Source organism: Triticum dicoccoides, chromosome 5B, assembly GCF_002162155.2.
Source record: "Triticum dicoccoides isolate Atlit2015 ecotype Zavitan chromosome 5B, WEW_v2.0, whole genome shotgun sequence".
In the NCBI taxonomy this organism is placed as follows: domain Eukaryota; kingdom Viridiplantae; phylum Streptophyta; class Magnoliopsida; order Poales; family Poaceae; genus Triticum; species Triticum dicoccoides.
In genome coordinates, this window is record NC_041389.1 from 59,377,821 (window position 1) to 59,404,740 (window position 26,920).

The 26,920-nt window shown below is 42.5% G+C and overlaps 1 protein-coding gene and 1 pseudogene across 3 annotated transcripts; both read right to left on the bottom strand.

Annotated features, from left to right (window-relative positions):
• LOC119309065 overlaps positions 1 to 6,071 on the bottom strand; it is a 47,290-nt pseudogene extending 41,219 nt beyond the window's left edge.
• Positions 6,072 to 7,972: 1,901 nt separating this feature from the next.
• LOC119307354 lies at positions 7,973 to 24,980 on the bottom strand. Of its 3 annotated transcripts, none has more exons than XR_005149275.1 (4): positions 24,600 to 24,980; positions 23,830 to 24,040; positions 23,677 to 23,758; positions 7,973 to 8,241 (listed from the first exon to the last, which is right to left on the bottom strand). XR_005149275.1 is itself a non-coding variant. In XM_037583431.1 (4 exons), the coding sequence occupies exon 4, from the start codon at positions 21,558 to 21,560 to the stop codon at positions 20,574 to 20,576; it is 987 nt and encodes a 328-aa protein (XP_037439328.1). In that variant the 5' UTR covers positions 21,561 to 21,574; positions 23,677 to 23,758; positions 23,836 to 24,040; positions 24,600 to 24,980; the 3' UTR covers positions 20,511 to 20,573. The 3 variants fall into 3 exon arrangements, 2 of the variants coding, with proteins under 2 accessions (XP_037439328.1, XP_037439327.1); XM_037583431.1 differs by lacking the exon at positions 7,973 to 8,241 and adding an exon at positions 20,511 to 21,574 and having other exon boundaries at positions 23,836 to 24,040; XM_037583430.1 differs by lacking the exon at positions 7,973 to 8,241 and adding an exon at positions 20,511 to 21,574.
• Positions 24,981 to 26,920: the final 1,940 nt, after the last annotated feature.

A 26,920-nucleotide genomic window follows, 5' to 3' on the forward strand; every position in this document is an offset into this window, starting at 1 on the left:
AAGTTGGAGGATGATTGTGGATAGGAAGACGTACATGCTTCCATGGTGAAGCATGTGTCTAGGTATATGATAGAGGAAAATGTTAGTATGTTTCCATGACATTTGACAGGGGCACAAATGTTATTTACTTAACTTCCTTTCAGAAGCGGAAAGTAAGGATAGATCAGCTCGACCATGGTCTCTGCTGGATGAAATAAAGGATTAAATTACAGACAATTATTTTATTATATATTCAAAAAAGAAGTATACACCATTTCAGTGCATTTTATTGCAATTATTGTAATTAGAGATTTGCTTATTGTCTTGTCATTATTTTGTAGTGTTTGGTGATGAAATGCTATAACAAATTTTCTTTTAACTCAGATTTAGAAGTTATTTTGGACATGTCAAGAATGTTAGAGCGGAATGTCATGTACTATATGTGGAGATGTTGTGTGTGTGTGTGTGAGCGCGCACATATATGCTATTTCATAAAAAAACTTGCCTAAATATATATTCGTGTATTACATTCTTTCCATATAGCCATCACATAAATTAGGTCTAGTTGTAGCTGTGCTTTTCTACTTTTGGTGATGCTGCAATCATCCTCTCCCTATCTTGAACGAGTGTTATCTGTTTCTTGCGATGTACACAAATAGATCGCTCCGCCACTACTTGTTGGATAGAAGGTGAGGAAAATACACCAAAGCATAGGCACACATGGGTACGTTAGAAAAAGATATTCTATGAGGTTGATATCTTAGGTCTGAAACATGGTTTTAAACATTGTAAGATTTCTTTTTCAGAAGTATGATTTTGAGTGTTTCATTACATATGAGATGTGCCTTGCATTAACGTCTACTTTGGATTTAAGTAGCTAAAGCACCCTAATGGCCTATTAGGAAAACAATTCCGAGGATCAAAAACTCTAGCTAATCATAGAAAACTCCACTATACACAAAAGAGCAAAGCTTTGCAATGTTTTATGTGAACTTCAATTCCTATGAATTTCATGTAAAATTATTGCATTAAATACCAACTCAAGTTGCAAATTCGAGAATTTAATGATGCACTCGAGACATCGCCACACAAAACACCCACTGAATAAAATTCATCATTTTGCTACACCATAGAAACAATCCATACAGAGACAGAACCATTCACATCTAAGAACAATAAAGTCGATGACCAAGCTTCATTGGTGTACCTTGCATGTCGACCATTATTCTAACCAGCATCCACCTTCAACAAGATGTTGAGTGCACTGCATGGATTGTCTTTGACGACATGCTTCCCAAGGTTGTTCATGAAGCGCATGAGAGTGGAAAATTCAGTATCCTAGAGGTGAGTGATGCTGCCACAGTGCTCTACAGCCTCATTCCAGTACCCTTCATTGTTCATAATGTCTAGGAGAGTGGTGAAGTTCGGTGGTTGGAAGTTTACAATGCTGTCATAAGGATTAATCTCATTCCATGAGAAGCCAACACCAATACTTTTATGCATTAAGAGAAACATAGAAATCTTGAAGCATTAGGTTAGTGCTACGGAGATTCAGAAATGCGGACCGAAATATAAATTGGGTTCAATAAAAAATTTTCTGTTGGCTATCTCAAATGCATTCAAATGCAGTCATTTTTATGGAACCCTATTTACATTTCGGAGATCATTTTTGAATCTCCATAGCATTGAGCTAACGCTTTAGGGTTTTTATGATTATTGTAATCCAGACAACCACTAATGTCTGCTTCTCATGAAATGAGATCAACCCTTATGACACCATCGTGAATATCCAACCACCTAACTTCACCAATCTCCTAAACATCATGAATGGTGAAGGGTACTAGAATGAGGGTGCAGAGGACCATGGCGGCATCTCTCACCTCCAGGATACTGAATTTGCCACTATATCATGCATTTCATGGGCAACCTTGGGAAGCACACTATCCAAGATAATCCCTATAACACACTAAACATGTTGTTGAATGTGGATGCTGGTCAGAGGAATTTTTGATAGGAAGTGGCCACCTATGAAGAATTGGTTATGGACTTTCTTTTGTTTCAATGTGAACGATTGCTTTTTTGTCTGGGTTATTTCTTCTTTGTAAGAAAACTACTAATTTTGTTTAGTGGTGTTCTATATGGCTTATGTCTCAAGTGCATCAGAAAATTATCAATTTAAAACTTGGGTATTTTTAATTCGAGGATTTTAGAGGAACCTCATAGGAAGTTGGCATACAAAATTACAAACTTTTGGTCTTTTATCGGACAATGGAAATTTCATATGAACTATGTAGAGTCTTAATCATTGTCATAAATTTCCTATAAATTTGATGTAAAATTATTGCATTAAATACCAACTTAAGTTGGAAATTCGAGAATTTAATGATTCACTTGAAAAATCAACCACAGAAGACACCCACTAAGTAAAATTCATAATTTTGGTACACCATAGAAATAATCCATACATAAACACAAGCATTCACATTCAAGCTCAAGAAAGTCGATAACTAAAGCTTCATGGGTGTTCCTTGCCCATCGACCATTCTTTAGACCGGCATTCACCTTTAGTCAGCATGTTGATTGTGCTGCAATGATTATCTTTGACGACAAACTTCCCAAGGTATTCATAAAGTGCATGAGAGTGGAAAATTAAGTATCCTAGAGGTGAGAGATGCTAACACGATGCTCTGTAGCTTCATTCTAGTACCCTTCATTGTTCATGATGGCTAGGAGAGTGGTGAAGTCTGTTGGTTGGATTTTTACTATGTTGCCATAAGGTTTGATCTCTTCCATGAGAAACCGGCACCATTGCTTTTCTGCATTAAGATAATCGTAGAAACCACAAAGCATTATTTCAGTCGTAAGGAGATCCAAAAATGCGGACTAAACTATAGATTGGGTTCAATTAAATATTATCAATTGGCTATTCCGAATTGCATTTGAATGTTGTAGATTCCTCTACATTGTTTACTTGAAGAAACGACTGTAGTTGAATGCATTTGAGAATAGCCAATTAACATTTTTTTGATTGAACCCAATTTATATTTTAACATCATTTTTGAATCTCCATAGCAATGAGCTAATGCTTCAGGATTTTTATGATTATCCTAATGTAGACAAGCACTAATGTCTGCTTCTCATGGAATGAGATCTACCCTTATGAAACCATTGTCAAGATCCAACCACCTAACTTCACCAACCTCCTAACCATCATGAATGGTGAAGGGTACTAGAATGAGGGTGTGGAGCACCATGGTGGCATCTTTCACCTCCAGGATACTGAATTGGCCACTATATCCTGCATTTCATGGACAACTTCGGGAAGCACGCCATCAAAGATAAATCCCCACCGCCCGCTAAACATGTTGTTGAAGGTGGATGCTAGTCAGAAGAATTGTCGATAGGAAGGAGCCACCGTTCAAGATTTGATTATGGACTTTCTTGTGTTTTAATGTGAATGATTGTGTTTTTGTTTGGGTTCTTCTATTTCATACCAAAACTATGAATTTTATTCAGTGGGTGTGCTTTATGGCATGTGTCTCAAGTGCACTAGTAAATTATCAAATTGCAACTTGGGTTATTTTTAATGAAATAATTTTACACAAACTTCTTAGGAAGTTGGCATACAACACTACGGACCATTACTCTTTTACCGGACAGTGGAAGTTTCATATGATTTATGTAGAGTCTTAATCATTGTCAAATTTCCCTAGACGACATTTAGGTTGCCTACAGATTAACACGTCCACTATGTTTGTGTCTGACAAGCTTCATGCACTAGTGCTAATATAATGCAACCAAAATTCCGAACTGATGGAAAGGGCTAGGCAATCCACATATACACTTCAACACCCACTCGCATGCATGACATGGAAAGTAAACACGTGAATAGAATCAGAGGTAAGGCTCGGGAGGACTATACATGGACACAGAGGGGGAACAACAATATTTGGATAAATTGCAAAATCCGGGACTTGATCTGAAGACATTAGGCTTGATACCATGACAACCTTCATGCAAAAGGCAATGCAACCCAAAGATTGAGCTAATAGACAGGGCTAGGCAATCCACATATACACTCCAACTGTGTTATCAAAACAACCTAATGGACATTTTTTTCATTCTTCCTTCCTTCCGATTCTTTGGTCATGTAACAACTACCATCAATTTCATGGAAAGAAGCAATCTTCTGCTTAATGATCTGCAAGAGATTAGAGCCGGTTGCTACATCTATGTCATTGATAGAGTACATCTATACGTGGGCACCTTGAACTATTTTGAGTTAGACTATGTAAAATTTACCACCCCTGACTTGGTAAAATGAACAATATTATTTGATTTATTCCCTTTGATAATTATAACTTTGGGTTTAATATGTGCCATGCATAAGGTCTGCTTTGGATTTAAGCAAATGAAACACCCTAAAGGCCTGCCAAGAAAAATTTCTCGAGTATTAAAACTCTAGTGAATCATAGAAAGTTCCACTTTGAGAAAATTAGCAAGTTTTGCAATGTTTTATGTGAAATTATTGCATTAATACCAAATTAAGTTGGAAATTCGAGAATTTAATGATTCACTTGAGAAATCAACCACAGAAGACACCCACTAAGTAAAATTCATCATTTTGGTACACCATAGAAATAATCCGTACATAAACACAAGCATTCACATTCAAGCTCAGGAAAGACGATAACTAAAGCTTCATGGGTGTCCCTGGCCCGTCGACCATTCTTCAGACCGGCATCCACCTTAGTCAACATGTTGAGTGTGCCGCAATGATTATGTTTGACGACATGCTTCCGAAGGTATTCATAAAGTGCATGAGAGTGGAAAATTAAGTATCCTAGAGGTGAGCGATGCTGACACGGTGCTCTGCAGCTTCATTCCAGTACCCTTCATTGTTAATGATGGTTAGGTGGGTGGTGAAGTCTGGTGCTTGGATGTTTACTATGTTGCCATAAGGTTTGATCTCATTCCATGAGAAGACGACACCATTGCTTTTCTGCATTAAGATAATCGTAGAAACCCCAAGCATTATGCCAGTGTTATGGAGATCCAGAAATGCGGACTAAACTATGAATTGTGTTCAATAAAAAAATTGTCAATTGGCTATTCCGAATTGCATTTGAATGTAGTAGTTTCCTCTACATTGTTTACTTGAAGAAACAGCTATAGTCGAATGCATTTGAGAATAGCCAATGAACCTTTTTTGGTTGAAGCCAATTTATATTTTACACATCATTTTTGAATCACCATAGCAATGAGCTAATGCTTCAAGATTTTTACGATTATCCTAATGCAGACAAGCACTAATGTCTGCTTCTCATGGAATGAGATCAACCCTTATGACACCATTGTGAACATCCAACCACCTAACTTCACCAACCTCCTAACCATCATGAATGGTGAAGGTACTAGAATGACGGTGCGGAGCACCATGGTGGCATCTCTCACCTCCAGGATACAGAATTTGCCACTATATCCTGCATTTCATGGACAACTTTGGTAAGAACGCCATCAAAGACAATGTCTACCATGTGTTAAACATGTTGCTGAAGGCGGATGCTGGTTAGAAGAATTGTCGATAGGAAGGAGCCATCGTTGAATATTTGATTATGGACTTTCTTGTGCTTCAATGTGAGTGATTGTGTTTTTGTCTGGGTTCTTTCTATTTCATACCAAAACTATGAATTTTATTCAGTGGGTGTGCTTTATGGCATGTGTCTCAAGTGCACGAGTAAATTATCAAATTGCAAATTGGGTTATTTTTAATGAAATGATTTTGGCCAGTGCTACAAATCAACCGGCCGATGCCAGGAAGACTTAAGCCGCCTTGCTGGCCGTTTGATCAGTCCCACCACATCGTCGGATCCCTCCTCTCAGCTGGTTTGAATGGTCAACGCCAACCCAAACTCTTCCTCACATCACACAACAACAGCACTGCATCGAAGCCCAGGTGGCCGGCGGCGACGCTTCACTACAGTGACAACATCGATACGGCAGTGCTCCATCGCAGCACCAGACACCACCAGCGATGCCCAATTGAAACACATTCCGCTCCGATGATGCTTCAGTGTAACCCCGGCGGCCATCGGCGAAGCTCCATTGCAGCAATGGTGGCCCCGACGAAGCTAATTGTAGCAATGGACGGCTCTCGACAGAGCTTCATTGCAACACCGCGGTCCTCCCAACGAAGCTCCATTGGCGGCAATGTTTCATTGCAACCCCAGTTGAGCTTCATGATCCGCCGGTGCTTCATTGCATCTCCAGCGGTCCCGGCGATGCCCCACTACAGCGATGTGGCCCGACAGAGCTCCATGGCAGCACCGGTGACTCGCACTGGTGTTGCCGGCTCACACACCCTTGCAACAGCGATGGCGTTGTGGTTGGTGTTGCCTTTGCAACACCCTGGCATCGACACCCCTCTCCCTCTTTTCAGCACCGGCTAGCGACACTCGGCAACATGGACCACATCAACAGCCGCGGTGTTGAGCACGCTCGCGCCTCACAACATCAATCCACACAAGTGATGGCAGCCGTACGCTTGACTGCAGCGCCACGGCCAACGCAGCGGTGCTCCACCGCATCACCCCGACGGTCGCTGCATGCTTCCTTGTAGCACCACCGTAGCACCCCGACGACGACCGCAAGCTTCACGGCAGCGCCACCGCAGCATCCCGACGACCGCTGCAAGCTTCACTTCAGCGCCACCGCTGGCGTGGTGGTGCTCCATCGCAGCTCCGACTGCCCATCGTAGCTCCATCTCAACCCTGACGCCGTGCCGGTGGCTTCACTGCAGCACTCCCCTCTACAGCAGCGAGATCCATGAGCATCAGTGTGATGGCGAGACGCGAGTTGCCGGAGCGGAGAAGCACTGGGTGCGAGATCCACGAGCGAAGGGAGGTAGGGGATGAAGCAGAGAAGAAAAAACGTGTGGTCATGTGAAAGGATAAGGAGAAGTGGAGAGCGGTGCGTGGGGCCTAGCATGACGCGTGTCAAGTGGAGGGAGCGGTTTACGTGACAAAGAAATCATTCGGCTGGAAACAAATGTTTCCCAATGATTTTACACAAACTTCATAGGAAGTTGTCAAAGAACATTACAAACCATTACTCTTTTATCGGACAATGGAAGTTTCATATGATTTATGTAGAGTCTTAATCTTCGTCAAATTTCCCTAGACGACATTTAGGGGGCAACAACAATTTTTGGATAAACTGCGAAAGCCAAGACTTGAACTCAAGACCTTAGGCTTGATACCATGCCAACCTTCATGCACTAGCCAACGCAACCCAAAGATTGAGCTAATAGAAAGGGCTAGGCAATCCACATATACACTCCAACTATGTTATCGAAACAACCTTATGTACATTTGATTATTCTTCCTTCCTTCCGGTGCTTTGGTCATGAGATAACTACCATCGGTTTCATGGAAAGAAGCACTTGTGTGCTTCATGATCTGCAAGAGATTAGAGCCGATTGCTTCATCTATGTCATTGATATAGTACATCTATACGTGGGTACCTTGAAGTGTTTGAGTTAGGTTGTGTTAAATTTACTGCCCTTGAGTTAATAGAATGAACAATATTATTAGATTTATCGCATTTGATAATTATATCTTCGGATTTAACATGTGCCATGCATAAAGTCTGCTTTGGATTTAAGCAACTGAAACACCCTAATGGCCTGCCAGGAAAAATTTCTTGATTATTAAAACTCTAACCAATCATAGAAAGTTCCACTTTCAGAAATAGAGAAAAGTTTTGCACCTATAAATTTGATGTAAATTTATTGCATTAAATAACAACTTAAGTTGGAAATTTGAGAATTTAATCATTTACTTGAGAAATCAACCACAGAAGACACCCACTAAATAAAATTCATCATTTTGGTACACCATAGGAATAATCCATGCATAAACACAAGCATTCACATTCAAGCTCAAGAAAGTCAATAACTAAAGCTTCATGTGTGTCCCTTGACCGTCGATCATTCTTCAGACCAGCATCCACCTTAGTCAACATGTTGAGTGTGCTGCAATGATTGTCTTTACGACATGCTTCCAAAGGTATTCATAAAGTGCATGAGAGTGGAAAATTAAGTATCCTAAAGGTGAGCGATGCTGACATGGTGCTCTGCAGCTTCATTCCAGTACCCTTCATTCTTCATGATGGTTAGGAGGGTGGTGAAGTCTGGTGGTTGATGTTTACTATGTTGCCATAAGGTTTGATCCCATTACATGAGAAGTCGACACCATTGCTTTTCTGCATTAAGATAATAGTAGAAACCCCAAAGAATTATGTTAGTGCTATGGAGATCTAGATATGCAGACCAAGCTATAAATTGGGTTCAATAAAAATTGCCTATTGGCTATTCCGAATTGCATTTGAATGTAGTAGTTTCCTATACATTGTTCACTTGAAGAAACAACTGTAGTCGGATGCATTTGAGAATAGCAATTAACATTTTTTTATTGAAACTAATTTATATTTGATACATCATTTTTGAATCTCCATAGCAATGAGCTAATGCTTCAGGATTTTTATGATTATCCTAAGCACTAATGTCTGCTTCTCATGGAATGAGATCAACCCTTATGACACCATCGTGAACATCCAACCACCTAACTTCGCCAACCTCCTAACCATCATAAATGGTGAAGGATACTAGAATGAGGGTGCCGAGCACTATGGCGACATCACTCACCTCCAGGATACTGAATTTGCTAGTATCCTACACTACATAGACGACCTTTAGAAGCACACCATCAAATACGATCAATACAACGCGTTAAACATGTTTTGAAGGTGGATAGTGGTTAGAAGAATTGTCAATAGGAAGGGGCCACGGATGAAGATTTGTTTATGGACTTTCTTGTGCTTCAATGTGAATGATTGAAACATTTTTGTATGGGTAATTTCTATTTTGTGCCAAAACTATGAATTCTATTTAGTGGGTGTGTTTTATGGCTTATGTCTCAAGTGCATCAGTAAATTATTAAATTGCGACTTGGGTTATTTTTAATGCAATGATTTTACACGAATTTCATAGGAAGTTGGCATACAACATTACAAACGATTGCTCTTTTGTCAGAAAGTGGAAGTTTCATATGATTTATGTAGAGTCTTAATCATCGTCAAATTTCCCTTGTAGGCCATTAGGGTGTCGACTAATTGACACCTCCACAATGTTATCTCTAACAAGCTTCATGCACTAGCTAGACAGCCAAAATTCCAAACCGATGGAATGGCTAGGCAATCCGCATATATACTTCAACACCAACTCTCATGTGTGACACGGAAAGTCAACACATGAATAGACTGAGAGGTATGTCTCAAGAGGACAATACATGGATACATAGGGGCAATGAGCTAACGCATATAATGCGAAAGCTAGAACTTGAACTCAAGACCTTAGGCTCTGATATTATGACAAGTTTCATGCACGATCTAACGCAACTAAAAGTCCAAACTGATGGAAAGGGCTACCCAATCCACACATATACACTTCAAAAGTATCCTCTCTCCAATAAATGAAATATTGGTTTGTGTTCACATAATTGCACCTTGTGTTCTCTCTGTGTGATGCACTATATGTTTGTCCATTTTGACTCTCCTCAAAACAACCTAGCCTACACTTGTGCATTCTTCCATCCTTCCGATGCTTTGGTTTTGTGACAACTACCACTGATTTCATGGAAAGAAGTAATTGTGTGCTTCCCGAGCTGCAAGAGATTGAAGCCGATTGCTTCAACTATGTCAATGATATAGTACATCCGTACATGGATGCCTTGAAGTTTTTTTAGCTTGATTGTGTTAAATTGATTTCCCTTCAGTTAATAAAATGAACATGTTATTTGATTTGTTGTCTTTTATAATGATACCTTTTCTTTTATCACACACTAAAGTTTATGACCTTTTTGGGTATAAAATGATTTATTTTAGTTGTCGCAAATAAAATCTCAATTGCTAGAATTACCATAAATAGCTATGTGAATACTTATTTCACACTTGTTTTGTGCAACTTGAGAATATATATTTCCTGTAAGGTTGATAGGAAACATAGATGACCTTGCCACCCTCCTGTAAATTGAACTTTCATCTTCAAATCCCATTCTATTGTTTTGCTTTGTTTGGCACTTCATCAATCAAGTATTAGACAAAGTTTGTACTCCCACTATCTTGGTTTATAAGTTTGTATGAATTTTAATAAAACACCATTAATTTGGCAAGCAAGGGTTATATGCCACACCATTTTAAACTTCTCTTTAGAGTGAATCTAATGAAATATTTTTTGTTGAACTGATAGTATCAGTTGGCCATATTCCGAACAGGATGCCAAGGATCCGTGTTCTCCTTACAAAATAATTTCTTTGAATGAAAGGGGTTTCCCCACAACCCCATATTCTTGAAAATGAGGCCACAATCAAAATAGTAACAACGCTCGGGAGAAAGAGGAAACTAGTTGCTCCAGAATTTAAGAAAACCATACAGGGTTTCTTACAAGCCACAAGGAAAGGGACATTAGAGACATCAGGATACACAACCTGCAAACTACATCACCAAATGCATTACTCAGTGACCTCAGACCAGTTGGTTATGGCACATAGGAAGATATGTCACTATTCATCAGTTCCCACCATAGGTAGAATCCTTCCCATGAAATTCTAAAGAGCTCGCTTCTTTAACAATCCAACATGGCAGTTGTGTACTATTGCACATGATGTCCCAATCATGAAGCCACATGCCCATTCTTCCTAGAAATACCCGCCATCCGACCATACGTTTCCATGGAAAGATATCTCAGTACGTAAGGTCCAAATACTCCACAAGGAAGCACCACCAAAACATATTGCAAACATCATTTGTTTTCCCGAGAGTCTAGACATTTGAAATATCTCCCATTCACTAAGGCCTATCACACTCAAAGCTCTCATAAATGCAAGACCAAAAGAGCATGCAAATCGAAAATGAGGTGTTGTGTAGTTTCATTTCCCACACAAAACAAACACCTCAAATCATAAATTGGTCGATATTTTAGGAGGTTCCACCAAGGACTGGGTAGTTCATGTCACCACCAAGGAAGTATCTCTTAGACAAGAGGATAAGAAGGCAAAATTAAAGGCTCTCTGATTAGGTACCCCCATCCCACCAAAATCCTTACGAAGAGCGATAAGTCCTCGAATAGCTACGTGGTATTTATGTGAAACTCCAAATTTACCACAAAGAAATGAGACATCTCAGAAGTGATAACATTTTTCGCTCATTAGGGGAACTTAATAATTTACATTAAATACATTAGAATGGTAGAAATACTAATTCTGAGAAGCACAAGCTTCCCATCATAGTTCAGGGTTTTATATTTCACAGAAGGAATATTTGTAACGACCTCGTCTACAATGGGTTGGAGATCTTCCCTCCTAGTTTGGTAAAATGTAGGAGAACCCCAAGATACTTAAGAGGAAAGGAAATGATCTTGCAATATAAAATCCGAGCAAAGGTCTTAGAATGTTCTTCATCCATATTAATATTAACTAGGTCACTTTTGTGAAAGTTGATTTTCATGCTCGAGAACATATCAAAGCAAGAAAACATCCACTTAAGGGTTCTTGCATTATCAATGGAGGGACCAAGGAATATGATGGTTCCATTAGCGTAGTAGAGGTTGATGACACGATCAAGATATGATCACACAACCTATGCCTTTGGCAAGTATTTTAAAAACACATCACCTACTTATTTGAACGAAATGGGGGAGAGAGGATCCTCCTGCTTAAGTCCTTTTTCACCCATAAAGTATTTTCCATTCCCCTCATTTAATCTCACAGAAAAGGAACTTTGAGCAATAGTGTTGTATATCCAACTAATTTGTTCACTTGTAAAGCCTCTGGTGGTTAGCATATTCACAAGGAAGTCCAAGCGGCACTAACATAAGGTTTCTCATACTATAGTTTCAAAATTATATATACCTTCAGATCCAGGTATATGAAACTCATGAATCAGTTCATGCGCACTAACAACACTTTCCAGAAATGAATATGCCCATAAAAAGCATTCTGATTAGGGAAGATAAGCTTACTTCCGCAGGGTAAACCCTAGTTGTCATAGCTTTGGTAAAAATCTTAACATAGCAATTGATCAAAATAATAGGCCTAAAGACTCTTAACACTGGTCTCTTTGGGAATCAAGGTGATGGATGCAAAATAAGTCTAGACATGTCAAATTTGTAATTTCCAAAACTTCTAATAAGAGCCATGAAATCATTCTCAATCAAATACTAAAAGGTTTGATAGAAACTTAAAGTTAGGTCGTAAGGGCTTGGATCCACATGTGTATATATACCCATGATAGCTTTCTTGATTACTTTCTCAAAGAAGGGTTTTCCAAACCTTCATTTTATTCCTTGGTAACAAGCTCATCATGTGACCGGAAAGGGCTACCCAAATGAAAGTTAGGTGTTAGTTAGTGGCCACTGCCATCATCTCCTCAATGTAATAAGCACGTCTATCCTCATCTTCCAAAATAGCTACGTTTGTTTTTACAGTAGATAGGGAACCATCATAAATGATTTGCCTCTTTGTCCCTCAGAACCCAGTAAAATCACGTTTGTTTTTAGAAATGACATCACAACTTTACTAATTTTTACCAGTTTGACCTAATTCACGAATGATCCGAAAAGACGATATAAAAAAGACCTTATTTATAATGTACATATCAACTTTGTTCTTGATGTTCTACCTATTGTGGCTCGTCGTGTTAGTCCTCTACACCGAGACATTACCCCACTTGATTTAATCAACAACACCATGGTCTTGAGATTTAACCATTGTTACATGAGTTTGACTATCAACAGTAGCGCTCAACAAAGGTTTTGATAGATCTCAGGTTAATTAAGACCTTAGCACCCATTATGCCATATCCTATTTAGACTTGCCAATGATATTATCATCATCAAAATTAGTTTACTTCAACAAGGCCTTGACATTCTCCTCGGGGAACTCAATAGTGAAGTCATCGCCGATTCCCTTCAGCAGGATCGTAGGGTAGTGGGACTTGGCTGCAATAAGTAGCACCTGGGAACCTTCTCGAGCAACCACCCTTTACAACTTCTTCACCTGATCACCTGCTTGGGCACATGGTACATGAGGCTTATAATTGTGCCCACACAACCAGGCGTTGGGACGTGCTCCTAGAGGGCACCGCACACTACCCGGTTCGCGTCCTTCTGCTCTTTTACCTGCCCAAGCATCTGCTGGAGGCGATCCAAAATATCTCTACAAATTTCAATTAGCCTCCCCCCTAGAGGGGAGCACAAGGCATCTCAACAACCGCATTCAAGACCTTTATCATGTGGTTGGCCTATGCAAAGTATGATCACATACCATCAACACCATTGTTTTAAATAACGGGCGATGAGAAATAGTGGTGGTCCTCCAAATAAGCTTATAGCCAGCTATATCATAACTTTATTGGACAATTGTACGTGAAGCCTATAGTCGATCATTTAGCGCCCCCTTCTCAGACCGCTATAGTGGGGCAATAACTAGCTATTTAAAACTTTGATCAACACCAACTCGGCAACTCATGGCTAAGCACGACATGAGTAAAGGGCTTACCATTGGCAATCTCTTGCGCTTTATTTAGTCCACTCATGGTCTCAATCTTATCTTCCTCAAGGATCCTTTTGTCCATCCTCATTGACTCGAAATCCTTCTCAAGCTTGTCGCGTGGGACCTATGCCTCCTCAAGCAGCTAGGCTCATGTCTTTGTCACCTCAAGCTCAACATGGAGTTAGGTGACGGTGGCCCTATCCTACTCCAACATCAGGTTCCAAGCCTTCACCGCCTCAAGCTCCAATCTTAGTTGGGAGGTGACCTCGACCTCCACCTTGAGTTTTGAGGTCTCTTATTCAAAAGCCTCTTCCAACCTCTTGGCCAGCTTATGCAAGACTGATGAGAATAATTGTTCAAGACCCTCCGCTTGGCTCCATGAACCGAGCGCATGCTTGGGGAACACACCCACTGGGCCATATTCTGTGGCCCAAGTGTGAAATCTACAAGCGGAGAGAGCATACCTCTGTGACGGGCTAGAACTTGCCCTTCACCAAATTGGTGCACTCCTTCACGGTCTTCAACATGACCGGGAGTCAGCCGATGTAGTTCTAATTGCTTCGCCTCCTCGCCGATCTCCGCCCACATGACTCGGTTCCTATCATATTGATTCATTTCAAGATACTGAAATGATCACAAGGGAGATAATGGGAGAATTCAGCAAGCTACTTCTAGTATCTTGTGTCCACTCTACTGGAGTGGAGGGGAATGCTCGCAACACTTCTGTTTGATGAGCGAGCGATGGGGTCCCATGCGTGCACTTACATTATGTGTACGGTGGCAGAGCCAACGGGGCTTCTTCTGATGGACATTAGATGGATGAGAGCCCCGCCAACTGGCTGAGCGATGGAAGTGGCTATAGTTCATCCCATCAATCCTTGGTCGTCTAGCTAGCTTACCTCTTCATCTGATTTACTGGAGGTATGAGGTCCAACCCCTTTGCACTGGTGCCCTAATCAGAGTTAAGGACACTCTCCGAGCCCTTTGAGCTCAACAAACTATTATCTAGCTGAGTGGTAGATGGCAGAGAAGGGACCCAAGCGGCTCGGGGACACCAATGGCACAACAGCTGACTCTGGTATGCCAACATCTTGACTGGACTCTTCGTCACTCAATGTGTCCTTATGGCCCCCCTCTTTGCTAGACTACCGAAATCACAACAAGACCAGTATCATACCGCACTGAATGGACGACAGAGTACGAGACAAGGGTGTCTACTTGGCAACTTACCTGGTAGACCGTGCTACCTTGGAGGGAGCCTTCGTCGCTGGTGATGTTGAGGATTTACCCTTCACCGGAGCTGCACCGATCATACCCAGTGGTGCATTAGTTTTCTACATCTTGGTGACAGTTGGTACAACCCAGACAAGACAAATGCAAGAGTCGCGTCGTCTTTGAATAGGGGAGCCATCTACCTGTTTCTACTTCCCCTTCGCCTAAGCCGCGTCGCCTGTGTCGACACCAATGCCGGATCCACCTACACCTTGCTCACTTGCACTATTTAATGGTTGGATCCCTTGTTTTGGGGCAGGGGAGCCTAGAGATGAAGGTATCAAGTAACTATGAAACCAGAAGGTGCAGGCAAGTGAATATTTCCACTCGGTGACTCAAAGGTTTTCTTGCATGGAAAGGCACTGATGGGGTGCATTGGTAATGATGATGTCAACTTTCGATAATCTCCTGACTCGGAGTATCAATGCACCCTTCGAGGATCGGGTTTCTACCTCTCGAGTCATATCATCAAGCCTAGTGAGCTCAAACATCAAGTGGATTCTTTGCTTAATGTCTATATCCACCGATCAAAGAAGGTCGAGATCATTCCAACCCTGGTGTCTCCCGACTAAAGCACATGTGAGAGGTGTGCCTGAACGACTTGAAATTTAGCCTCTTCCAAATCCCTCAGAAGTTCATTCCACCTCGCTCTCCACACGAGAGGGAGGGTGGTAAATTGGAGTAGTAAAACAACTCTGTGTGCCATCCCTTATCGAAGGTTCAAGATGGGTGTGTGGACGATAACCTCATCTGTGTTGAGGGTGGATAAAGCCACCCCAGAGTAGCTCGCAACTCGAGCATGCCCTTGGGGAGAAGCACTTCTTTTGCCTCCTGTATCACAGTGAATTTCATCCATGCCACCATCGCCACTAGTTGAAGCCCCTCCTCGTTGTCCCAGACTATGGCGCCACAAATTTCTCCTCAAGCACTCCCTCTTCATCGAGGAAGGATTGAATCTGATAATGGCGGCCCAGGTCTAGGCCGTGGGTTTCAAATATGAGTGCAATCAATGGAACATTCATGTCAGGAGTGGCGAAAGCCACCCATGAGTAGCTCACCATTGGAGCATGCCGTTGGGGATAAGCCCTCCTATCATCTCCTCTGTCATAGTGGATATCTTCCTTGCCACCATCACCACACTGTTTGAAGCTCCTCCTGGTCCAAGATTATGGTGCCACAAACTTCTCCTCAAGCACTTCCTCTTCGTCGAGGAAGGATTGAATTCGATAGTGGTGGCCCAAATCTAGAGTCACATGATTAAGATTTGGATGCAATCAATGGAAGGAACATGTGAGTGGGGCTCTATGGGGCAGGGTGGGCACAAAAAGAAAGAACACTGAGCATGGGTATGATGGTGGCACGAGCTTGTTTCCAAGAGCACATGGCGAGTGGAGAGCGAGGCGACAAGGAGGCATGAGGAAGAAGAAGCAGAATTGACAATTGGCTACCTTTTAGTTTTTACCCCTCCCCAAGATGGCACGCCACTTCGCCACACACCATGAAAACATGGAAAAGTTGCATGTGGTCCCGTGTCACGCTGCACCTCATTCATGAGGGTTGAGGGCTGAGGCCCTTTGGAACTTAAACCAAACATGTTATGTGGCCCCTCCACTATAGTTCCCATTGTGATTTTAATGACACATCATTTCACCTTAATGCTCACTCAATTGAATACATGGAGATCGTTCAATGACTTTGCACAATTCGCCTCTTCTCTTGATAAAACAAGTTAGAATCAATTGGCAAGGGGTCGACGATTAAGGGAATTGATTAAACAATCCCAGGCAACCCTCTCCCGGTGGAAGAGCATAGAGCTACTATTTATACCGGAACAAGAGGATATCTTGATTCGTTAGAAATTGAACAGGTAAATAAATTTCTAGATGAGTTACGTAAACACCTAAAAGATACTAAACCTCAGTTCCAAGAAATTATATCTTCTAGCAAGACATTCACTGAGCAAGCGAAAATCCTTTTGAAGGAAGCTATTCAAGAACAGCTAGAATGGTTTTCTCTTCAGTAACAAATAAATTTTGCATGTCTACTCTTGTTAGTAGAATAGGAATCGCTGATAAAGATTTTCTTAATTTGAATCCAAAAAAGTTTGATTTGTTTCTAGTTTGCTTCCTCACAACAGTTTGCCCGAAGACTGCCTGGACCACATGATCATTCATTCCCTTGTGCTTGTTTGACTTGGGGTTTCGGTGGTTGACTCTCAATGGGTCCCACACTCACGAGGAGTAGAGGATGCACCCAAATCAATGCAAATACAATACGCCTCCAATAGACAACCATTCGAGAACGGGCACTCGAGACCCAAGTACTGCTGACTGAAGGTTCCGATGGTTGACCTCAAGGGGTCTAGGACCACTCGAATGCATGCAAGTGAAGGGAAGCTACTGTCCGCCTCCAGCAGGACACCGGTTGGATACTGAACAACTCATGACCGAAGCATCATACGTGTGTTCTGGTTCTGACATGAATCCTGAGGATATTACACTTGAGGGGCACCAGTTGGACCGGACCCACTCGGAAAGCAGGTACCACTCGATAATTTTGTAGGGATTTTGGTATGCCACATGTTGGGTCACTAGCTAGACTCCATCCGCTAGAAATGACTAGATACCACCAAGACTTACCAGCTATTAGCTCACATGCCATGGTATTCCTGCCCTATAGAGTGGATACAACTCGACTATTTACCTTTTTTCTACATGAGTTCTACGAGTCCATCACAATCCCCCTCCAAGCAACAGGACAACGCGCTCAGGCGAGTACCGCTCGAGAAACTTTCCCAAGAGAGAAGGTTGAAGCACTCGGCCCAGGCAGGGATGCCGCAAGGACAAGAAACAATCAGCCTGTGAAGGCGTTGGGAGCTATTGATGATGGCATACCACCCATGTATAGTCAGGAAGGACAAAAGTTATCCCGATAGCCTCAGGTGGGCCGGACCGACGACTTAGAGCTCACTTTCTTTACAGGGAGCAGGGACACATAATTCTCTTGGAGTGCAAGGAAACCAGAAGGCACACCCGACACATGAGTGTTCGGTTTGACCCAGATGGGCACACCCATTTGTAAGAGGCAAGAGCACTAGAGACCCATAAACTTGCATTGGATGTGATGGTTTAGTCCATAAACTTGCAAAAGGTGATTAACTCATCCACAAACTTGCAAACTATGTAATGGTTTAGTCCACAGCCAATCAGAGACGGCCAATTGGCGCCCAGCTGGCTGCTGCGTGGCACACCTGGTCGGACTGGGCCTTTTGCAGAAAACCCCTCAACGTTTCTAAAAATCACGCCCGCGGTCCCTGCTTCACTTGTCTTCTTTTTCCCCTTTCCCCTGTCCCTGTCCAAATCCCTAGCTCTCTCCTATTTTCCCCTTTCCCCTGTCCAAATCCCGACGGCGAGAGAATGAGAGCGTCCGGTGGCGGCGGCGGCGAGAAGCTGAGCGGTGGCTTATGATCCCATGGAGTAGGCGTCGACGCCGACGGGTTCCTGGGCGGCGGCGGGCCTGGAGAACCTAGCGCCAGGGTCACTGCAGTTCTTGACTTCGGTGGCAAGAAGGTAAGTACAGAAATCCCAGGAATAATGAGCTGCAGTGGCTGACTTAGTACAAGGCAGAGCAATGGCTCATCATTTTTCAGGAGTTCTTGACTTGAATTGCTTATCATTTTTTCAGGAGTGGGCTGGGGAAAGGGATGGCAGAGCAATGAAGTTGGAGGCCAGGATTAAGGATCTAGCCATGAAGAATATGGAGTTGGAGGCCAGGATTAAAGTACTTGAAGCAGAAACTAAAAGAAATGAGAAAGAAAAGAGAGCAATTGTCAAGATGCAGAAGCAAAGAGAGCAATTTAGGGATAACATTTTTTGTTTTGGAGCTCTTCTGTATGTTGGTCTGTTTGCCATTCTGCTAGCTGTCATTGTTAGCAAGTAGGGTGTTTTTAGTGTGAGACATGTTGATGTAGTACTGATGAAAGATGTTCACAAATGTTGATATAGTACTGACCAAATAAAGAAATGATGATCTGAAATTGTTTTTCAGAGCACTAAAATTGTGCACATGGTGATGATGATGAAATTGTTTTCCCTCATGAAGAAATGATGATGAAATTGTTTTTCAGAGAAGTGAAAGTGTGCATTGTGCCAAAATTCAGATAGTTGCAGCAAAATTCAGATAATGCAAGCAAATTTCAGTTAACTTAACTGCAAGCAAAATTCAGATCAAGCAAATTTCATTTAACTAAGAGTGCAAATTTCAGTTAAGTTAAATTCAGACCATTGTATTTGGCAAAAAGTGAGCACTTGATACATTCTATTTTTGGATGGGTGCACATGGGCACAACATGGGCAGAATGCAACACACATAGTAACACAATATTTGGCAACACTGCAACATAGGCAACATAGATAACATAGGCAACATAGCAGTTCAACAGCAGCTCAAAATAGATAACAATTCAATAGGTAACTTATATGCCAATATATAATCAGCATACCTAACTACTCCCTTCTTCTTCTTCTTCAGCTGCTGCTTTTTTAGCTGCTTCTTCTTCACTGTTTCTTCATCTGTTGCAGGCGGATGGAGCGGCGCACTGGCTCCTTCTTCACTGCCCCCTTCTTCTTTTGCTCTGGCTCTGGCTCCTTCACCTGTTCTTCTTCTTCGACCTTCACGTCTTCTGGCAGGAGTTCAACGTCCGGCAGGAGCTCGACGTCGATGGGCATGTTTCTGCCACCCTCAATGTCGACCCGCGCAATGAAAGCAACGTCGTCAGAGTCGTCGTCAGAGATGGCAACAACCTCTGTCAGGTCGTCATCGGAGTCATTGTCCGCAGGGTCGACTGGAGCAGGCAGCGCGAGCACGACGCCGACGACGTCCGCAGGGTCGTCGTCGAGGGGGACCGGGGCCAGAGAGGTGGTGGAGCGGTACATCCACCACCTAGCTCTCTGGTACGGATCCACGCTAAGCGTGGCCTCCCGCATTGCCCAGACGAGGAACAACGGCGGCGGCACCTTGAGGCCTTTGGGGAAGGCACGCGCGTTCTCCTCGTCCGTCAGCACCTTGGCCAACCCACGCGCATGATGGAGCATGAGCTTTGCGCTCGGGAACCAGGTGCATACCTCTCTGATCTGCTCGCGGAACGACTGATCGTTGCCAGCAAGATCCTCCAGTGATCTCTTCCATGGCGGCGGCAGCGGGTTGTTCGCCATGGCAGCGGTGGGCGGCGGTGGCCGGCGATGGTGAGTGGAGTGGGGAGTGGAGGCGACGCGGTCGATGAGTGGAGTGGTGGGTGGGGGCGGCGGTTTTATTGATGTGGTGGGTGGGAACGCGAACCGTCCAGACGAGTGGGCGAGTGGGAGTTGGCCTCTCTGTTATCAGTACAAGATACTTCCTGTGCCCCTCCCTAACAAGTTCCTACTCATACTGCACTGGCATTGCACTCTACTTCTATAACGACAGGTCCTGGGTTCGAAACCCAGGATTAACATTTTTTTGTTTTTTTTTTTTGAAATTTTGGGCACAAATTCAGTTCAGTTAGTTCAGTTAGTTCATTTAGTTCAGTTAGTACAATTCAACTGGTGCAAATTCAGTTAGTTTAGTAAAATTCAGTTAGTTCAGTAAAATGGTGCAAATGAGCATCAACTCATAGCAAAATTCAGTAAAATGGTTCTAACTGAATACAAGATGCCTCAGGTGCAAAATTCAGCAAAATCAACAAGTTACAAGATTATGACACTTGTGGACTGCAGCATAAACCTTTATCACAAAGCCTCCTATCCTATTGTCCAATCCAGCTTTCTGAAGCCATGGACAACCAGGCTTGCACACTGCCTCCAATCTGGTTTTTTCATTCTTTACCTTCTTGATCTCAACTCTATTCCTTATTGAATATGCATTCAGAGCTTGCCTCAGTTGCTTGACATCTGCAAAGACCATGCCTACTGTGAATATAGGAGAGTCCATGTCCACCTTTGCATTGAAAGCACTGAACTTGTATTTCAGGTTATCTTCTTCTTCTCTTGACAAATCAAGGTCCTCATCCTCAAGTACATATTCAGGCTCATCATCTATCTCTTCTGGTTCCTCTTCATCCACACAAAAATCAATGTACTCATCAAAGAGATCATCATCTCCCTCATCAATGCTGAAATCACTATCACTAAAGTCTGAATCTGTCAATTCTCCTACTATCTCTGCTTGCTCTGAAACTGCAATTTGCAAGTTTGCACTTGATGTCTCTGCTGCTTGAACTGAAACTTCCATGTGCTGACTTCCACTAGCTTCTTTCTCAGAGAGAACAATTTCAACCAATGATCTGGACACTGAGCTGGGCATTGTATATATGACATCATGCCTGCATATCTGAATAAAGTATGAATGGTCAATCAATATCTCCATCACCTTATGGTCTGCACTTGCTGTGATCATGTACTGGACATCAACATCTCCTCTAATTGGCACCAGTCCTTCTGACAATAGGCACCCAGGCCTACACCAATAGATGTGGTGCTCCCACACAGGATAGCTCAACCATTCCAGATGCTTCTCAATAAATGAATATGAGAAAGTAGCAGCAGAGCAATAATCCAGAATCTCCACACTAGCACTTGCATACTCCAGGTTGCTACTTGGTCCACAAAAAATGCCATTATGCTCAATCTGCAAAGTGAAGAATGTAGATTCCACAGCAATGCCCATTGCTGCATCACACACTGCACAGCAAATTCAGAGCATGATCAGCAATATTCAGACAATGAAAATATTCAGTACTGTCAACATTATTCAGACTTTCAGAGCAGTACAATATCCAGAATAGTAACATCAACTACCCAAAATCACACATTTTCATTTAGCTCTGCCTAAAAACCACACATTTTCATATATCCTACCCCAAAACCCCAACTTTATGGCCCAAAAACCCACCTTTATGTCCCAAAACCCCAACTGTATGCCATAATCTTCAGAATCAACATGTTCATGGTGAACTTCAACATTGCAACCAGTAAAGGCTTAAATCCACATATTTCCTAGCAAAATAACATCAACTTTAGAGCCCTAAACCCCTACTTTCCTCTGCTCCAACAACATAAACCCTAGCAACCGAACCGAACCTCCAATCCCACTCCGCAGCAACCTTCTAATCTACCTCGACGACCAACCCCGGCGAATAACGGTGCCGATCAAACCCGGCGACCAACCACGGCGAGTGCCAAAAAAGCAAACGAAAAGCAGAGATGAAGGAGGGCGGGCCTTACCGTAATCCGGCGGAAATGCGCCCGGTTCGCGGACGAGGCCGACGGATTCTGGTGGCTCCATGGCCGCCGCGATGGCTGGCGACGTCGCCGCCGTCACTGGCGTCAAGGGAACGGACGCCGTCGCCACTCCCCGCGGCTCCCGTAACTGAGGCGACCAGGTGATTTCCCGACCAGGTGAGAGGGGCCGCAGTATTAAATAACCAAGGGAGGGCCAAACAGGGACCGCGGGCGTGATTTTTAGAAACGTTGAGGGGTTTTCTGCAAAAGGCCCAGTCCGACCAGGTGTGCCACGCAGCAGCCAGCTGGGCGCCAATTGGCCGTCTCTGATTGGCTGTGGACTAAACCATCACATAGTTTGCAAGTTTGTGGATGAGTTAATCACCTTTTGCAAGTTTATGGACTAAACCATCACATCCAATGCAAGTTTATGGGTCTCTAGTGTTCTTGCCTCCATTTGTAAACTGACTAGAGCCATGTATGGCGAGCTAGGGGCTCTCGATCGAGGATTGATCAATCTCCACTCTTTCTAAAAATTCATCTGACCTCTCCGCCACCTAACCCTTTATCTCGCACCTCTCCGCCACCATCGCGGCTGCCCTTTGTAACCAAGAACCCTAGATTGTGATCACTCAGATCTCAAGCTGCATACGAGCAATACAAGCTCTTAGTAGTAGGATTAGTGTTCTACCTCTCTTAACAGGGCCCAAACCTAGGTTGATCCTAATGTGTCATGTGAAGCCATCCAGACCTGCTGCTCATACACCACCTGACACAATTTGGTGCCAGATCAAAGCTCCAATAACTGTTGACGGATCAAAAGATCGTTATGATCCATCCTTGACAAGTCTCAATACGAGTCACATCGTAGCTCTTGGAGTAGCGCAGGAGACAATGATTACGCGCTAACAAAGTAGGCTATGGGAGCGGTCAGAGGCAAGGGGAGGTCCCATGGAATTCTCGTGGAGCCGTAGAGAGATGTTAAAATTTTCAGTCCTATCAGGATTTGCCCCCACACATACGAACATATGGCCATTCATATCACCTTATGCAATGGACCAATGCAGAAGCGTGGAAGTAGACATGGCAAGCTAGGCCCACATGATCAATCAACACTGCCCGTATGCTGATAACTAAGATTAAGCTTTCATTGAGTGTCTATGTAAGAGAAAATGACAACGCTTGTCTTTCTGCTGATGGCAACTGCCTTCGGTCTTGCTAGTTTCTATGCCACCTACCAAGAATCTTGCAGAATCAATTCCATGTACTCCCTCCGTCCCACAATATAAGAATGTTTTCGACACTACTAGTGTCGAAAACATTCTTATATTGTGGGACAGAGGGAGTACTATATTAATTATTCAGACTATGTTAGCTCTTGTGGCCAAGCTTCAAGTTAGACTCAAGATTCCTCCTATCTTCTAACAAAAAGAAAAGTTTTTCTACGGTGCTGTCATGGACATGGAAACTTGGGTACAAGTTTCAGTTCCACCTGCTAAAAGGCGGCAGCTCTGACCATAGAATGTGCACTAGATGTCTAGATCCAACAGTTTAAGGCAAACCTCATGGGACTCCAGAGAAGATCAGCATCCGCGCTGGCCTCAATCTCCCACCGAGATCACCCTAACGTCTCATGGCTGCAGCCTGCCAGTAACAGAAATCATCACGGTCCACAAAGACAAAGGGAAAAAGAAAAACATCAAAGTTAAACGAACCATCACCACTGCGGAACCCGCATCTGCTGCTCCGGCCACCATGCTCCACGGCGCCGAGCGCGCAGTCCAGCCACCAGTCCCTCACCGCCGCCAATTCTGGAAATTTGGAAATTTGGCGTCCTGGCCTCCTGGGTATAGACGGGCGAGACGAACTGTAACGCCCACGTGACTGAGGCTACTGGCAGGTGCAGGGTAGGCCGTCAGGTCAGCGCTGGAAATTTGAGTAAATTTGGTAAGTACTGTAGGTAATAAATTTAATAATAGTGAATAAATTATAACTGTAACGGCAGTGAATCAATAGGCAAGCAATAATAGTGTAGCATGATTTGCATCTGTATACTTCTAAAAAAATGCAACCATATGTTATCTGACCACTCTGCTAGCTAGAGTTGCTAAGCAACGTTGAAGTTTCAACTGAAGTGGAAAGAAGAATTCCTGATTCCTGAACTTAAATCCCCTATGATTAGAATCGAATCCACAACCTCTCACTTGATAACAGGCAGCCTTACAACGCTGTTCTTAATTTCCATACTCTTGTGAAGATGCCAAGGATCGTTGTTTCCTTACAGAAGCACTCCATGTACTGGAATATGTCAGTATTCATTAATCATTATTCAGGCCATGTTTATCTCTTGTGGCGGAGATTCGAAGTAAAACTCGACATGGCATGGAAACTTAATAACCGTGCAAGTTTTTCCGTTACCAGCTGCTGAAGATCACTAGTTCTGATCTAGAACGTGTACTAGAATCACAGGTTAAGATCTGCAAACCTGTGGGGCGGGATCCTCGATCGCTCTGTACAAGATCGGCATCCGCTGGCGTCAATCTTCCTCCGGGATCTTCCATGGCAGCAGCTTGCGAGCAACAGCACCCAATGACTAGATTCATCCAACAAAAAACACAAAATCATCAAGATCCAGAACGAGAAACGGAAGATCAAAGGCAAATAACGGGGAGGCATCGATAGCGGCCTATGCGGCGGCCGAGGAGAAACGCCCGGTGCCTCTTCCTGCCGGCTCCCGGTCACCATGCTCCGCCGCGCCGCAGGGTCCAGCGCACAACCTAGCCATCAGGCCCTGGCCCTAGCGGCCGCTGCCACAGGCGGTGGTAGGCTGGAATTCTCGCGTGAAGGAACCAAAGAAGATTTGGGATGGGTTGAGGACTAGAGAGGGGAGGGTGGCTAGCTATAAGACTGGTGAGACAAACTGTAACGGCCGCGTGCGAGGCTGGCAGGGTGGGCCACCCGGTCAGCGGTGGAAATTTGAATAAATTTGGTAGGTAGGGAGGTGGGTTTTTCTATCACAATTAATCTCTACTATTAAAGAGGATACGTGTATAGACGTCTTTCTCACGCAGCTATTAAAGCGAAAATAATTTAGAAGCCAAGCACCGAATCAGTTTGAAAATAAAGTCATTAATACAATTAATTAGCCAATAATTGCTTACTCATATAATTAATTAGTTTACTTTAAATAAAGATTTTTTTTCACGCCAAATTGATTTGGAAACCAAGTCTTTAATACTTTTATATATATATATATATATATATATGGCGTCCTATATATATATATATATATATATATATATATATATATAGGACGCCCATATGGGACACCTAGGTGCCCAGCACCTTGCCTAGAAACCGTTGGATGACACTAAGATGTGTGCACGTGTAATTAGTATTAGCATTAATTGATAATTAGTAGTAGGAAAGAATTGTTGCTAATTATTGCTTGATATGAACACTTAATACCCACCCAAATTAAGCCCATGCATGTCTCATACGTCACATAGCCAGGTATTTTTTGCGTATCATGGAGGTCGTATTTTTTTGTGTACTCTCCTTTTTTTTCTCACCGAGTATCTAATACCTCGGATAAATATCTAGGTATATATACACATAACCCAAAATATCTTAGATATATTTTTGTAATTTATACATAGTCATATTTTACTTTAGATACATACGCCAATTGGTTATGTAAAATATTTCCAAGCATTTTCGCACAGCCGAGTATACAACTATGCAGACACCTTGGGTATTTCCACTTGAAGTATATTATTGGATATATAATATTTTCCTACATTTTTTCACATAGCTGGGTATATATATTGATTATGTACAATCATTTCCTACCCTTTTTCATATAGGTGGTTATATACGTCATGGTTATATACATCGACCGGGTATTACAATATTTTCGTCAATAGGTATTTTATAACTGTAGATAGTTCGGAAACAAAAATAAATGCAATTAGTCCAAAAAATATTGTGTATATACATACCCGCGTACATACATTCTTTTGTTAGTAAGTATATGATACCCATTTTAGAGAATTAGGGAACAAAAAATGTAATAGTTCAAAAATAAATTATTGAATATATACGTACATGCGTATGTCTATAATTTTATTGGTAGGTATTAGATACCCATATTAGATAGTTAGAAACAAAAATACGCGTATTATATACCTGCAATAATTCAAGGAAAATCAACATTAATACGTTTTCTTATATGGCAAGTCTTGCATGCCTAATAGTTAGAGCCAAAAAATAAATGGTAAGCATGGAAAGTCTTGCATGAAGAATAGTTAGGAAACAAATTAAATATGTCACGGTTTTCAAAACGATCAAGGTGCCCAGGCACCTAGGTGCCCCATCTATTTTACCTATATATATATAGTGTGCTAATGTCCAGACGTCCGGACCATAGCACGAAGGTATTGTCTCTTGGGCTGGTGTTGCCGTGTGTTGATTTCTTTTTTAATAAAAATCAAACACATCCAGTCTAATCTTTTCCCTAATAGTTGCATGCATGCATATAGGACAAAACTGCTTATGTCATTGAAGATTCCATCAAATTTTAAACTTTAAAAAGTTTTGTAGGTTAAATCATCCCTCCGATTGAAAAAATGATTTCACATAAAAGATTCGTCGCGACAAAACCTTCGAAACTAGATCCCATGTTGATATGTTCCGACGAAATTTTTTTCTAGGTCAAAAGTTACCACGCATGTGCTACGTAAGCTATCACGACTGTGACACACATTTACCAAGCTATTTTCCTAGGAAATACCGGACATAAAAAGA